Source organism: Gopherus evgoodei, chromosome 19 (genome assembly GCF_007399415.2).
Source record: "Gopherus evgoodei ecotype Sinaloan lineage chromosome 19, rGopEvg1_v1.p, whole genome shotgun sequence".
NCBI lineage: Eukaryota > Metazoa > Chordata > Testudines > Testudinidae > Gopherus > Gopherus evgoodei.
In genome coordinates, this window is record NC_044340.1 from 18795922 (window position 1) to 18812079 (window position 16158).

The 16158-nt window shown below is 44.6% G+C and overlaps 2 protein-coding genes and 1 pseudogene across 2 annotated transcripts; 2 read left to right on the plus strand and 1 right to left on the minus strand.

Annotated features, from left to right (window-relative positions):
* The first annotated feature begins 30 nt into the window (after positions 1–30).
* Positions 31–1666, plus strand: LOC115637417 (annotated as a pseudogene).
* A 5915-nt stretch (positions 1667–7581) lies between these two features.
* On the minus strand, positions 7582–12050 carry LOC115637209 (nicotinamide N-methyltransferase-like). The gene is made up of 3 exons (XM_030538222.1): positions 11828–12050; positions 9861–10068; positions 7582–8942 (listed from the first exon to the last, which is right to left on the minus strand). The coding sequence occupies exons 1-3, from the start codon at positions 11976–11978 to the stop codon at positions 8507–8509; spliced, it is 795 nt and encodes a 264-aa protein (XP_030394082.1). The 5' UTR covers positions 11979–12050; the 3' UTR covers positions 7582–8506.
* A 1858-nt stretch (positions 12051–13908) lies between these two features.
* Positions 13909–15617, plus strand: LOC115637418 (nicotinamide N-methyltransferase-like). The gene is made up of 3 exons (XM_030538664.1): positions 13909–13912; positions 14242–14470; positions 15163–15617. Exons 1-3 carry the CDS (start codon positions 13909–13911, stop codon positions 15593–15595), a joined length of 666 nt encoding a protein of 221 aa, XP_030394524.1. The 3' UTR covers positions 15596–15617.
* The last annotated feature ends 541 nt before the right edge of the window (positions 15618–16158 follow it).

Here is a 16158-nt window from a genome sequence, read left to right on the forward strand (position 1 = left end):
TATTAACTATTACTGCAACCATATAGATACATGCGTAATCCTGGGGATTGTCCTTAAACTCAGTAATTTGTAAGGGGAAATTGAATGGCTCAGGGGACTGGTAATAGACTTAGAGGATCTTACATTACAAAAAACTCAAACTGAATAGAAATGAAAGAGAATTAAAAAGGGTATCTGATGTTAAATTGAATGTCAAGAAGCATTGAGGACTTGCAGCCAAACTAGGTAACAATGAAGTCACTAGGTGTTTGGACATTGCCTTCAATGGAAGCAAGATTAATGCTAGGTGTATTAAAACTAAATCAACTAAGTATAATGGAGATGAAGTTGCATTTAGTCTGCTTAAGGTGCAATGAGCTCCAGGAATTCTGTATTCTGAACCAGGTGTGGTGACAGGGGACACCCTGATTGATATTGGCAGTGGCCCCACCATCCACCAGCTCCTCTCTGCCTGCGAGTCCTTTAAGGAGATCATCGTTTCAAACTATACGTACCAGCACCACTGGGAACTGGAGAAATGGCTGAAGAATTAGCCAGGAGCATTTGACTAGACTCCAGTGGTGAAATATATGTGTGAGCTAGAGGGAAACAGGTACAGGGGCTGGGAAAAACAGATTGCCTAAACCCCTTGTGTATTGCTTAGTCTGTCTATGCAGCATCATCACTTATGCTGATCATCTGGAAGCTGCAACATAATCAGTGGTGAATACAGGCAGACATTTTGGGGAGAAAATAAAGAGCAGAGGGAATGTGGTGTTCAGTCATGGTAGGAGTTTGTGTAGAGTTCCCAAGAGGTTTCAGCATCAAAGATCTTGGAGAGAGCTATCATTTGATATTGGCATTTTTCCCGTCTGAAATGCAGAGGCAAGGATAAATTCATCTGGTTGCAGATTTTTTAAAATCCAAAATTTAGACAGAGGGTTCACTGAAAAAGTACCCAGAGTTCAAGCCCCTGTTTGAAAAAGTTGGATGAATTCTGAGTAAAATGTGTTAGCAAGGACTTAATGTTGCTTGGCATTCCAGCATATCTTAAAGCATGACCCATGGAAAGGGAACTAAAGATAAAGTTAACACAAGGTCCTACAAACAGACATCACTCTAGTGAACAATATTTTCCTTCTAAAACGCACACTTATATCATAGGAAGACACTGAAATTGCAGATAGCCATTTGAGGTTCATCTTGAATTGTATATGAGTATGTCTCTATAGGGGAAAGGAGGCTGAGAAAGAGGCAAAATTAAGGAAAACCATCAAACAGGTTCTAAAATGTGATGTCCACCAAAGCAACCCCATGAATCCAATCGTCCTGCCTCCAGCTGACTGTCTGGTCTCATCACTGTGCTTGGAAGCTGCTTGCAAAGATCTGACCACTTATCGCATTGCTCTGAAGAACATCGGCTCCCTGTTAAAGCCAGGAGGGCACTTGGTGCTGAGTGGAGTTCTGGGCTGCAGTTTCTACATGGTTGGCCCTAAAAGGTTCTCAAGTTTGGTCCTGGGAGAGGAATTTCTTAGGGAAGCCCTCAGTGACACTGGCTTCATCATTCAGGAGTTTGAGGTTCTCATCAGGGATGATAATACCGATGACAGCTGTGATTTTTCTGGAAAGTTCTTCATTCTCGCTCGCAAAGAGGAAGCAATATAAATCCTTTGGGGAGTACGGGTAAAGGAAACCTCCCTGAATAAAGTGACATAATATTACCAATAAACATAACAATGAAATGAATGCAGTATTTTCTCCATCAATGTTAAATACATTAACCCTTTGTTGTGAAATACACAATGCCAGTGACAATTTGTTACTGGCTAAGTACCCATCAAACAGATTTAGAAATCTTGTTCAGTATTTTATTTTTTGTTCTTCTCTTTCCTGGATGCCTTAAAAATAGAACTAACCCATAGGTGTCCTTGTTAGGCATGAGGCTAACACAATTCACACTTTTTAAGACCCTCAGAGGTCCACAGTGAACATATTGTTTGGTTGTGAGCAGACTGCCAGCTGGTCCAGGGACTGGGGTCCCACAAAACTCGGCCAGGACATCTCAGTCGCAACCCACAGCTACTCTTGCTGCTCCAGTGCTCCTCACTCAGAGCTATGCTGGCCATACACCTCCGTCATACCAAGTGTGGCATTCATCACACAAGTGCCTCAGCTCCACTAATTATATCCCCCTAACAGCTTTTCCTCAACATGGGTTTTGAAGCCCATGGTGCATCAGGGAAAATCTTGACACATTCCCCCCACCCCCCACCCCGAAATTCACTTCACAGGATGTCTCAGGACATGCCTTCTGCTTTCTGAACAGTAGGAGGCACCAGTGTGCAGAGCTGATCTGAAAGCAGTGTCTATAGGCAGGCAGCCAGACAGACCTGGACAGTTTGTTTCTTTATTGGGTTTTTTAAGACTGAGAGCTCTTCAGAGCAACGATTGTGCCTTCCTGTGTGTCTGTGCAATGCCTAGCCCACTTGGCTGCTGCTGTAATACCAGTACAGATACTAACACTGCAAATGCTGGGTACCTATTGTCGGAGAAAAACTCAGTTCTCACTTTTTGGTTGGGTGCAGCAAAATCAAGTACTTTATTATTCTCAAGCAATTGCATAGAGTAGGGAGTGTGCTAGGACACAGGGTTTCCCCAGTCCTAGGCAGGTCTCTCTACAGGTAAACAATTCCAGCAGCATTTATACTTTTTGTTACATACAATAATAAGCAACAGCTGCATTTTGTTTATACATAGACCATCCTGATATCTTATTTTTCTCACTTCTATTTAGACGCCAGTCTACATTCCTTATATCGACACAAGGTCGCAACAACTTCTCACACAGTTCTTTCCCACTCGCCTCAAACAATCCTCGCTTCTACAAATCTCGCATTAGTAGGGTTACAGCTAGCCTGACTCTTGCTAACAGAGACTGTCATGCATTAAGATCCCCTACAAATCCCTGTCAGTTCTTTCTCCAGTTCCACAGAGATCGTTGATTTTTTTTTTGCTTTGGCTTTTGTTCAGTGCCTTTCAGCTCGTATATTACTATAGCAGATCAAGCAAACCTAACTCGGTAATCCAGCATGTGATGCAGCTGCAGGTCTTTTTGTCTTTTCCAAGGAAATCACATTCACGGCCCTGCAGCCAGCTCAGACACCTTCCCTCTGGCTCCCAGCAGGCTACTATTAACAGTCTCTCAGGACAGAGCAACCTGGGTGGTTCACAGATAAGGCAGTTCCTGAGAGAGCCTCTCAGGTCCACCTTGGAAAAGAACCTGTGTGTGTGGGTGAGGGGGGTGTTGCTTGGGCACCAGACACACCCCAGTCTGGTGCCTCAGTTCCCCTCCTTCTTAGCCCCCTGAGGCACTCACACAGCCACGACAAGTGATTCAATTTAATCCCCCACTCTCGATTCCTGCTTTATTGAACCAGAAACAAAAAGACGACAACTAGTTCACTTGGCTCAGCTAAGCATAATCTGTTTTGTTGTCATCTTTGCAATTTAAACATGAGTGTCATAATATCTGGGAAAGCCCCACCTGTTGAAGTCACCTGATGATGTGAGAATCTCAGTTTTCGTTTTTTTGAGGGGTGCGGGAAGGGGAGGCAAGTAAGTTTCTAGCCCTCATGGTTTTGGTGGAGAACCCTGAAAAACACGACCTGAGTGTACGCAACAGGCTCAGCCAGCAAAGAAAAAAGACCCAGCATATATAATTATTATTATTTTAAAGTTCCTTGATTTTTAAGCCTGTCGTGTTTTTTGGGGCCTTGTGGTGTTCCATGCTTGGGGCTGGCCATACTGCTTTCCCTTGTTGTTAGGGTTTCCCAAGATAGTCATGCTACCCTTCCCAGCAAGTCTCTCCTAAGCCATTCACCTAGTTAGTGTGTAAACTTCCCCACCTGGTTCCCATTCCCCAGCACTCTCAGAAACAGAGAGTGTGGGCAGCCCTTTTTACAGCAGGCATGCTCCCAGCCTCGACTCAGGTGATCCTAATCTCATGCTCTTAGGCAGGCCTGTGCTCCCCCTGCTCAGGTTTTCACCAGGATCTGCTCAGCCCCACCCTTCAGAGGAAAACCAGGACAGCTCGAGCTAGGCTCGAGCTCCCTTCAAGGGCGAGCTCACCTTATGATGGGGCCACAGGGAGGAGATGGAACACAGAAGCCAAGGGATGCAGGGCCAGCCCTAGAACAAATGGTGCCCCAGGTAAGGAGTGTCCTTAGTGCCCGCTCCACCCACCCACACATTTGTTAAACTTCTGAATACCTTACAGCATCCTGAGCTCAGCGCCCTCCCAATCCCGGCACCTGAGTCACCTGCCCCTAACTCTGGCTCTGAATGTATGTACTCCTGTCAGATTGTCATCTGCACCCCTGACCCAGAAACCTGACTTGTGAAGTGTCCTCAGAGCATCACTGGAACCTGTTTATCTCAGAAGGTAACACGAGGATGAGTCGGACATTAAACAAACTAACTGCAAATTACCCAAGAGAGTCAGGCAAGGGAAAGTGGCTTCGTGGCATGTAGTCCTAGTCCACTTTCTCTGAGGTAAAATGAGGGGTTAAATATCAAGCACAAGAGCAATAAACCTGTTTAGATACAAGAGATGTCAGGGCAGTGCTTCGATAAACAACATATTTCCCTTCACCCCTTCCCTCCTGTGCAGCTGGGACGCCGACCTGGGCAAGGCTGAAATGGAAGTGGTGCCTCTTCGGACATGAGGCCAAAGGCCCCGAGGGCTCAGGTGACTTTGGTGGAGTTACAATGTGGAGAAATCTCTGTATTAACTATCTCTATACATCTTTATAACGTTGCATTGTGTTATTCTGTATTAAGTATCTTTCTGTATTAAGTATCTTTATGACATTGCATCTGGCATGATGTTATCTTGTATTTCATATGACTTGGCATTGTGCCTCTTTATTTTCATACAACTTTGTATTAGATCCCTATATAGAAAATTGGTAGAAAACTTTCTATCAAATGTTATAGCCCCTAAGGATAGTATAGTTAAAGTAAAAGAAACATGTGCCTTTTTGCTAGAAGTAGAATAAGATCTTCCCCCCACCCTGTAATCAATTGCCCTATTGACTGAATGAGGTGTGAATGAGTGAGGCTTGAAAGACACCCACCTCCAGACAGCTACAACAGTTGAAGAGGGAATGGGAGCCAGAGCAAAGGACAATACAACTTGTCAAGTGGGCCCAATAAAGAAGAGCAGAGATATTGACGGCCTCAGGGATTAGAAGCAAGCACCTTCTTTAGAAAACACCCTCTTTGAGCAGCATTGGGACAACACCCAAAGAAAAGCAGCACAAAGACCAATGGACACAGACAAACTGACACAGACCCAGATTTTGAATCTGGTCTAAATTTGCATAAGAGGGAAGCTGCTATAAATACAAGGTGTCTTGCAGAAGGACCCCGGGTCTCGTCTTGTCACCATCGGAGCATCGATCCGGATCGGCTCCACCCTCCCCCATCTAACTCACCTGGCCAGTGCAGTTAAGGGGAGCAACTAGTTGGTAACAACAGCAAGACGGAGTGTGTTTGTGTCTGTGTGTGTGTGTGTGAATGCATGACTGTGATATATCTCATATGCATATCATAGAGTATTAATTGATACTTGTATTACTAATAAATGTAGTATTTTGCCTTAATCCCCCTGAAAAGATCCTGTATAGTACTTTGAGTACAACAACGCCACCAGCAGAGAATTTAGCCCAATGCTCCTTCCCAGCCGAGCTGGACGTACATGTATGTGGCTACCTGGGACCTTTGTCTCAATCATGGGGATCGCCGCAGGTCAGCAGTTCCCTTTGGCAGAATGGGTTGAGTGCCACAGATTTTGGGGCAGTTCTCTCAGGGGAATTAGCCAGAAAGTCACAGGAACAACACGGCGATCCACCAATGCAATGAATAGGGAGAGGCAGGCGCCTTCGAATGGGAGCCACCAACTCCCGAATGCTAAGCACGGAGCTGCCCAAGCTAGCCCAGGTGAGATGCTGATGACAGGGTGCCATGACCCAACACCTCCCCCAGTATTGATCCTTGGACTCTGAGCAGCCCCCATTTTTATGCTCCCTCTCCTACTCCCCCATTAACTGTGGATAACCCACCTGACTCGTGGGCACGGTCCAGTGCTGACACTGCACAAACTGGAGTTACTGGTCATTCCTCTGGAGGACAATGTTACCCTCAATGCAGCTGTGCTGATAGGCTCTGTTAACAAGAAACACTGACCCATCCCGTTCTACCACCAGGGGTGAAAGGTAACTAAGAAAATCTCCTTTGATAAAAGATAAATCCAGGTCTGCAATCATGTTTCAGTTAAAATAGCTCCAGCTGTAATGCAGCATTGGTGTAGACAACGCAGAGCACAACCTAAGAGATTCACCACCTACCAATAGCTAAAAGCCTGTTAGTTAGGGCAACCAGGGAGTGGGGGGGGGGAGGGATGGGAGAAGTTTATGTCACTGCTCTAAATAAGGCACAGCAGGAGCTTGACCCTGGTTTTCCCAGGTGAATACCCTAACCCTCAAGCTACTGGCTAGTCTGGGCTGCGTCTTTCGCTCCTGCTAGTTATTGGAGAAAAACTTGAAAAGTCTCAGGTCCCTCACAATGCAGAAAAGGAACATATCTGAAATGTCGTATGTTTGGCCATGACAGGAAAGCATCTCTCACTCATCTCCTGCCTACGTCTGCTAGCTTAACGGGGGGATAAACTTATCTGGACATTACATCTTACACAATGGGTCTGTGCCCTGCCCTCTGATCCTGCTGGATACCGGTAGCCCTTCCTGTTGACACTTTAACCAATTATTGCACATGCAAATTGCATTCGTCAGGTAACCATGGGGGGGGGGTTCATTCTTCACACTGAGATAGATTCTTGCAGAACTCACAGGAAGCAGAAAAGTATTTGTTGATGGAAGAGAGGGGGCATGAAATATACCTGAGTTGGTGTTTAAGGGGAAACTTCAGGGGCATTGGAGCAGGGCACATGAGCAAGCTACAGGCTCTCACTGAGCCGCTGGTATCATTTTTGGTGATGTGTAATGGATCCCCAAGAATGCATCTGCCAAATGCGCTGTAGTGGTATCTGCAACATCTTTTCACCTGTTTTAGATGTATTCTGCAGCGCTGGCAGGTGTACGTTGGCTATGATTTTCCCTTTTGGGGAGGGAAAAAGTGTAGTGGTATTTCACTCGACTTTCCTTTTACATTCAGCACTGAGCCTCTGCTTTAGAGGGTTTTCAGGAGAGAATTTAGAGCCTTTCACTTGTGTCCCCTAAAGAGAAGAGAGGACTGACTCTGGGTATGTCTACACAGGGCTAAAAGAGCTGCGGCATGGCTGTGGCTGGTCTGGTTCCAGAGCTCGGGCTCCAGTCCAAGCCCAAATGTCTATGCAGCAATTTTTCAGCCCTGGAATCCAATCCCCATGAGCCCTGGTCAGCTGACCTGGGCCAGCCTCAGGTTTTTTATCCTTGTGTAGACACAGTGATCTAGTTTTAATCCAGATATATTAACCTGTAAATCTCCTTCTGCAAAGGTAATAATATGACCTGGAAACACAGACTGTTGCGTATGGGAAACAGATCTTTATTAGGCAAGCACCGATTGGGTGGAGATTACAATTATTCACCAAAACAAATCATTCATCCAACACCATGGGCCAGTGCAGCTGTCAAGGCCTAGCCAATCAGTTCAAACTGCTCAATGTTAAAATCACAGCGAGGTTATTGCCGATGATGTGTACAGTGTGAGCCATGTTCTCAATGCCGGGAGACAAGACTCCCAAGGAGGCATGCTGCCTGCACCAAGCAGTTCACAGTCTAATGCAGATGGCATAGAAAGGCACAAAGCTAAACATGTGACATAGGTGTGAGTGGCAAAATTTGGGTTAGAAAGGAGTAGCTCAACCCATTATCAAATGTAGCTATTTGCGGAATTTGAATGTGGTGTCAGCTCAGGGGCAGAGCCTCTGTTCCTAAAGGTCTGCAGTGGTTAGGCCTGTAGATGTGTTTTGATCCTCTTTCTAAACCTCATCCATCAATAATTCCGAATCCAGCACTGATTGGGCCCTGTGCTGCACCACTGAAGCCAATAGGAGTTTTGCCACTGAATGCTGGGAGCAGGCTCCAGGCCATCAGCAGTGAGAAGGACTTTATATGATTCATTATGTAATTATTATTAATTGCACAGCTGCAGCATGAGACTAGGCAAAACATTACAAGAGCAGGGAGAGGATGAAGCCCGGGAGGGTGCAGCTGCACTGGATAAAGCAGCGTGGGGTTGGAGGCCAGGGAGATATTATGGCAGCTCTGAATGGGAAAGGACAGGGATGAGGGCAGCTTTAGTGGCACAACAAGGGGTTCAGGCTAGTGCACCCTGAACAAACAGGTTCTCCAAGGTGCTTGGAGGTCATTGAAGCTCCATAGCGCACATTGATTTTCAGATCTACCAGCATCTACAGCTAATCTATTCTGCCTCTCTACTTGCCTTGGGCTGATGTTTTTTTTCTTTAATCTTCTTTGCCTTTCCCTTTGGAAGCAACTAGGTAAGAGATTCCCTCATGCTCTATCAAACTACTAGGATAGCATATGGGAGTCACCTCAAACGCCAAAATATCAAAGCCAGCCTCCTTCACTGCTTCCTCCAGACACTCCTTCTCCAGAAAGAGGCAGGGAAACTTGTTCTGGTCAGTTACAAAATGACTACACTTCATTGTGATCACCATAAGCAAATGACCCCCTGGCTTTAACAGGGAGCTGACATTCTTCAGGGCAGCACGGTAGGTACTCAGGTCTTTGCAAATTGCTCCTAAATACTGGCTTAAGAGCAGGCAGTCAGCAGGGGGCAGAGAGGCAAAGGTCACAGGGTTGAATTTGGTGACATCACATTCCAGAACCTGCTTGACCGTTCTTCGTAATTTCTCTTCCTTCTCAGCCCACTTTTTCCTGGAAAGATAAATATAACACTGAAGACAAATGTGCTACTGTTGTGCCAAAGAGCCCTTCATATCTTGGACCAGTGCACACAGTCAATATATCTGCAATCGGCTCAGTGGATGAGAGTTACATAGTCACACGAAATCTCTGCTGGGTGGAATTCACCTGCTTAAGGCCAGATTCTCAGAAGAGCTCAGCTCCCATTTAGCCAGAATTGGTCACACTTTATATGAAGCTCCCATTTATAATGGTTTTATAATCGTTAATAAATGACACAGGCTTCTTACAGACACAAATACTATGCGTCATAAATATTTGGTTATCAGCAAATCTGCAGAAAATGGTGTAAATCGCTATAAGCTATCTATTGATCTGTTGGGCTGTGTAACAATTTTGAGCAATAGACTAAACCCTTATTAAAAAATGTTCTCACTATTTATTCACCCTTTACAGCCCATTCATATAAATGGAAGATTATATAAAGTGTGGCCAATAATCTAAGGAGCTCAGCACCCTGTGTGCTCAGCTGTTTAGAACATCTGGCACTTACGGCCCATTTTGAAGGCTAAAACGGGAGTGAAGGGGGTTCTAATTCTGAAATGTTTGCCACTCTTCCGGGGGAGAAATTACCCTTGTAGGAGTAAACCTTCCCCTTGTAAGCGTTGCAAGTTCAAGCTCTGAGTCTGCTAAATTCATAGGAATCCCTTGCTGGGGTCACTGGAAAGGAGTCCTTGTTCCAGACTTCTCTTAAATTTTTCCTTTCCTTCAATCCATTTCTTTCTTTTTATACGTAATGAACACCACCATTATACATAATAATTATTAGGAAAAAAACCACCCCAGAGAAGGAAGATCAACAAATTAAAAAGGATTTTTACATTTTTTTTTTTAGTTAAATTGTAACAGAACTACGTCTCCCTCCCGTACCTGTCCCCTTCCAGCTCACACACGTATTTCACCACCGGAGTCCAGTCAAATGCTCCCGGCTCTTTCTTTAGCCATTTCTGCATTTCCTGGCAGCTCAGATCCGTATGGTTTGTGACAATGATCTCCTTGAAGGACTCACAGGCAGACAGCAATTCGAAAACGGTGGGCCCAGCACCAATACGAATCAGGGTGTTGCCTTTAACGCCATCTGGTTTGAAATGCAAAATACCTGTGTATCAGCACAAACAGCAGCAGAGGATAGGAGAGGAGGAGGTTTGGGGGGCTAAGGGTTCAAGGTGGACAATTTCCTCTTTGGGTTTATAAAGGGTTTTAAGAAGACCAGTTCCAGGAGAGAGAAAATGCAGCGAAGGACCCTTTACTGGTTTCAAGACTGAACTCGATAAGTTTATGGAGGGGGTGGTTTGATGAGGTTGCCTCATAAGTAGGTTGAAAAGGATTTGATTTGTATGAGTAAACGTCAATAAAGGTTGATTTCACCACACACACACAAACTGACTAAAAAGCATTTCCATTGATAATATATGAAATACACAGCTAGATAAAGTAAGAGAAATCCTGCTCCAGGACTTCATTGACTTGGATCTGAGGATATTTAGCAGTAATATTTTGACATGTGATATTGACATTTGGTGTTTTAAAGGTTATAAAAAATTTTAGCTTTTAAATCTCAGTGTCTGTCATTAAATAATTGTAGTCTGACTCCCCCCACCCGTGTCATATAATTTCCCACAAGTGTGAAAATTTAAATCAATAAAATAAAGAAACTTAAAAATAAACATTGATATTATCCACTGAAATTATTAAAAATCATTAACTTTGAATTCTTCCAATCCTACCTGTAGGTCAGATTTTTAAGCCTTCTCTCTCTCTCTTTTTTTTGGGGGGGGGGCTTGCTCTCCCCTGGGCCCTCTCTGATTTGTCCGTGTCTTTCTTAAAGCTGGCACTGGGAGATCTCATCTCATCTTTCATTTGAATAAATAAATTCAATTAAAGCTAGTTTCTACCCTGAAGAGTTGTGAAGAAAGCTTAAAAAAAAACAACCCGAGAAGCTCAAAATCCAGAAGGCATCAAAACAAAACCCAAGATGTTATTTTTAAAAATCTATTATTTAAGCTCACTTGGTTTGGAATTAGCAATACCCACACAGCCCAGGTAGTTTTAAAAGTACATCCTACATGCCCACAAGCCTAGGTATATGAACAGCTTGGGAGAAAGTCCTTCTTTCGGGGACAGCTGGGGAGCTCCTTGACTAGCGACTCCTGACTCAATGGCACATGCTGACTTCTGATCTACCACCAGCCATTCGTCAACGCAATGCTGGGACCAGGGCTTGATGGGGAATGGCACAGAGCTCTACTGGCATGGGATGAGGAGCTGATCAATCTTGTAGAGAGACTGTACTTAAGGCACAAACTAGTCAAGGAGGATTTGCTCTGTCCTGGTCTGTTCCATACGCGCTGTCATCAGTGATGTTGCCAACCACAGCACCCGAAAGGACCATGTGCACAAGCACTGATGCAGGCTCTCCACCTTTCTCTCTCTCTCTTCTCTCTCCTCTTCCATGCTGCCACGATCCAGGCGCACCTTCTCCGCTGTGGATTCTTCAGCCTGTAGTGGGCTCCATTTATGCTTCATCTCAGACTCTCCTATTGACTTTGGGAGACTCATCTAGGTCATTAGCACAGCCCAGTGTTGTCATTGCACACACAAAAGTTATTATGCTAGAGGACAATACTACTCTCAATGCACCTATTGTGGCAGGCTTTTGTAATGAGGAGGACCAACTGTGACCCATCACGCCATAAAGCAGGGGCAGAAAGATAATTAGGGAAAATCTCCTCTGCTAAAAGAAATCCAGATCTACACAATCATGTTTACAGCAACACACAACCCACTATAAAACCGCCTTTGTGCAAATAGAATGGCACAAAACACACCCGACTCACCCAAAATGAAGGTCTTAAAGAAATTTCTCAGAAGAAACATCAAAATATCTTTTTCACTGCTTGTGGAGTCAAAGGAAGAATACGTTTTCAAACACTCTTTTGGATCAAAATGGAATTCAGAAGCTTCTTTCTTAGGGCAGCTGTGGTCCATTTTCTCTCTGAGTTTGCAAACCTTCAACTGCCCGGCTGTTCCTGATCTGGGTTAATATGGGGTTCCTCCACTCTTCCCGGCCATGGCTCCACCTTCTTTTGTCCAAGTATCAGATTACAGCCTTTCTCCACAACTCCCTCACATGCTCCTGTGATCCAGGGTGCCTGGGGCTGCCCTCACTGAAAATGCCAAGGTCAGGGCAGGCTGCAGAAGGGGGAGAGCAGAGACTCCCCAAACTAGTGGTTAACAATGAAGTTAAACTCACCAACCAGTCACAGACTGTGCTTCTGATCTCCCACACTGGTTATCAAGAAGTTCAAAAAATAGAAATCCCCCCCAGCCGCCTTACTGCATCCCAGTTCTCTGTCTCCCAATCAGCACCTAGCTCCAGTACAGTGAGAAGTTATTTAAAAACTCTGCTCACATACACCAAACGTCCTTCTGACCCCATAGGGTCAGCCACGTCACCAGGGCAATATTAGTTTGGAGCCTACCCAAAATACCGTGCTGCCAACCAATCCTTTTGTGTCTAAAGAGTTGTTAAATGATAAAGCACTCAAACACATTCAGTGACTTCCAAGTCCGTATATCATGTTCTTAGGAGTATTGGTGAGTTTGCTGGCTTCGAAGTCCCTCTGGAACACATCCACAGCTTGGATGGGTCTTTCAGTACTTTGCTTTGAGCTTTGTTTGTAGAAAAGTTACTCCAGTTCCTACATGCCTTGCTGACTCATAAGGTGTATCCCCTGCCTTCTCTCAATGGGTCTATTGTACAGCCGATGATCCTTGATGGACCATCGAACAGGCAAGGCAGTGCTGTCGCCAGACTGGCTGGGGGTGTCACCCAGAAACACAGCACAAGTTTGGAAATACAGATATACCCTATATATCTATTGGTCACAATACAAAGGTGATACAAACATATAAACAAGGTTATCAGACTTGGCAAATCAAAACATGTTCACTGATACCTTACACAGCATATCTAGCATGATTCATTCCAATTTTATAACATTGGTGTTAATAATATCATAAATGGTCACCCATATTCCATACAGCATCACAGCCCCCAACTTCAATGTGTCCCCAACCATTCATGAACCTTCAACTCTTTTCTCCCTGGGCTGATTTTTCTCTTACTCATGCTTGCTTCCCCCAAGAGAAGGACAAAGTGGGATTCCATGGCCTTTCCTGTGGACTCTGGCTCTGCTCTGAGCCCTGGCCTTCAGCAGAGAGGAAACTGCATCTCTAGCTACTGGACAGATACCATTCATCCCAACATGTCTCTGCTTGTAGGTTCTGATGCCACCATAGCCTATGATGGTGGCACTGCTGAAAGATATCCATGTGCACCACAATCAAACCAGGAACAAGAAGTACATGGCAGCAGAGGGGATGTTGTGGTGACCTGGTTGCACAGTTCCACATATTCTGGACAGCGCCCAATATGCCCCGCATCGGGTGGCTCATGTAGCCTCGAGTAGCAAAGCACCACTCAACCCAGCCAGCTGCCTGACTGTCCCACACCTTTTCTGGTTCGTGTGACAAAGTGCCCCTTGATCCAGCCAGCTGCTTAACTCTCATTTCAAAGGTCACACATCTGGAACGTCTGGTGGGGGCTGCATTATGATTTTGACACACATCAGAGAGAATGCTCATCTCCTGGCAACCTGCTCTGGGCATAATAGACACAGCCTATCTGCCCCATCTGGAATGAACCACCAAGTCTGAAGATAATCATATACAATAACAGTGACAGCAGTTATGGCACTGACCAGGATAGAGCATTTAAATGATTGAATATATTTGCTTGCATCCCTTATTACGAAGTAGATGTGATGGAAATTTACATTCTGATTTCAAAGAGCCATACATATTGCCTCATACTTTATTTTTCTAGTATTAACTATTACTGCAACCATATAGATACATGCGTAATCCTGGGGATTGTCCTTAAACTCAGTAATTTGTAAGGGGAAATTGAATGGCTCAGGGGACTGGTAATAGACTTAGAGGATCTTACATTACAAAAAACTCAAACTGAATAGAAATGAAAGAGAATTAAAAAGGGTATCTGATGTTAAATTGAATGTCAAGAAGCATTGAGGACTTGCAGCCAAACTAGGTAACAATGAAGTCACTAGGTGTTTGGACATTGCCTTCAATGGAAGCAAGATTAATGCTAGGTGTATTAAAACTAAATCAACTAAGTATAATGGAGATGAAGTTGCATTTAGTCTGCTTAAGGTGCAATGAGCTCCAGGAATTCTGTATTCTGAACCAGGTGTGGTGACAGGGGACACCCTGATTGATATTGGCAGTGGCCCCGCCATCCACCAGCTCCTCTCTGCCTGCGAGTCCTTTAAGGAGATCATCGCTTCAGACTACACATACCGGAACCACCAGGAACTGGAGAAATGGTTGAAGAATGAGCCAGGAGCGTTTGACTGGACTCCAGTGGTGAAATACGTGTGTGAGCTAGAGGGAAACAGGTACAGGGACTGGAAAAAGCAGATTGCCTAAATCCCTGGTATATTGCTCAGTCTGTCTATGCATCATCCCTACTTATACTGATCATTTGGAAGCTGCAACATAATCAGTGGTGAATACAGGCAGACATTTTGGGGGGAAAATAAAGAGCAGGGGGGATGTGGTTTTCAGTTATGGTCGGAGTCTGTATAGGGTCATCATGAGGTCTCAGTATCCAAGACCTTGGAGAGAGCTATCAATTGATATTGTCACTTTTCCAATTTGAAATGCAGAGGGAAATGTGGCTGATGTAAATTCACCTGGTTGTAGATTTTTTAAAATCAGAAATTCAGACAGCGGGCGGGGGAGGGGAGACGAAGTCCACTGAAAAAGTTCTTCTAATACTCCAAAATTCAGACAGAGGGTCCACTGAAAATGTAGCCAGAGTTCATGACCCTGTTTGAAAACTTTTGATGAATTCTGAGCAACATGTGGTAGCAAGGACTTAATGTTGCTTGGCATTCCAGCATATCTTAAAGCATGACCCGTGGAAAGAGAACAAAAGATAAAGTTAACACAAGGTCCTACAAACAGACATCACTCTAGGGAATTATGTTTTCCTTCTAATACGCACACCTGTATCATAGAAAGACACTGAAACTGCAGGTAACCTTTTGGAGTTCATCTTGTATTGTATATGTGTATGTCTCTGTAGGGGAAAGGAGGCTGAGAAAGAGGCAAAATTAAGGAAAACCATCAAACAGGTTCTAAAATGTGATGTCCACCAAAGCAACCCCATGAATCCAATCGTCCTGCCTCCAGCTGACTGTCTGGTCTCATCACTGTGCTTGGAAGCTGCTTGCAAAGATCTGACCACTTATCGCATTGCTCTGAAGAACATCGGCTCCCTGTTAAAGCCAGGAGGGCACTTGGTGCTGAGTGGAGTTCTGGGCTGCAGTTTCTACATGGTTGGCCCTAAAAGGTTCTCAAGTTTGGTCCTGGGAGAGGAATTTCTTAGGGAAGCCCTCAGTGACACTGGCTTCATCATTCAGGAGTTTGAGGTTCTCATCAGGGATGATAATACCGATGACAGCTGTGATTTTTCTGGAAAGTTCTTCATTCTCGCTCGCAAAGAGGAAGCAATATAAATCCTTTGGGGAGTACGGGTAAAGGAAACCTCCCTGAATAAAGTGACATAATATTACCAATAAACATAACAATGAAATGAATGCAGTATTTCTCCATCAATGTTAAATACATTAACCCTTTGTTGTGAAATACACAATGCCAGTGACAATTTGTTACTGGCTAAGTACTCATCAAACAGATTTAGAAATCTTGTTCAGTATTTTATTTTTTGTTCTTCTCTTTCCTGGATGCCTTAAAAATAGAACTAACCCATAGGTGTCCTTGTTAGGCATGAGGCTAACACAATTCACACTTTTTAAGACCCTCAGAGGTCCACAGTGAACATATTGTTTGGTTGTGAGCAGACTGCCAGCTGGTCCAGGGACTGGGGTCCCACAAAACTCGGCCAGGACATCTCAGTCGCAACCCACAGCTACTCTTGCTGCTCCAGTGCTCCTCACTCAGAGCTATGCTGGCCATACACCTCCGTCATACCAAGTGTGGCATTCATCACACAAGTGCCTCAGCTCCACTAATTATATCCCCCTAACAGCTTTTCCTCAACATGGGTTTTGAAGCCCAT

What these genes read in the sequence shown, in the direction of transcription:
- LOC115637209 (XM_030538222.1), bottom strand. Translation starts at nt 11,978, where the DNA reads ATGGACCACAGCTGCCCTAAGAAAGAAGCTTCTGAATTCCATTTTGAT. An exon ending in CTTTAAGACCTTCATTTTGG is followed by an intron (nt 10,069 to 11,827) that starts GTGAGTCGGGTG and finishes ATTTCAAACCAG; the next exon opens with ATGGCGTTAAAGGCAACACC. An exon ending in TGTGAGCTGGAAGGGGACAG is followed by an intron (nt 8,943 to 9,860) that starts GTACGGGAGGGA and finishes TTATCTTTCCAG; the next exon opens with GAAAAAGTGGGCTGAGAAGG.
- LOC115637418 (XM_030538664.1), top strand. An exon ending in TGTGAGCTAGAGGGAAACAG is followed by an intron (nt 14,471 to 15,162) that starts GTACAGGGACTG and finishes ATGTCTCTGTAG; the next exon opens with GGGAAAGGAGGCTGAGAAAG.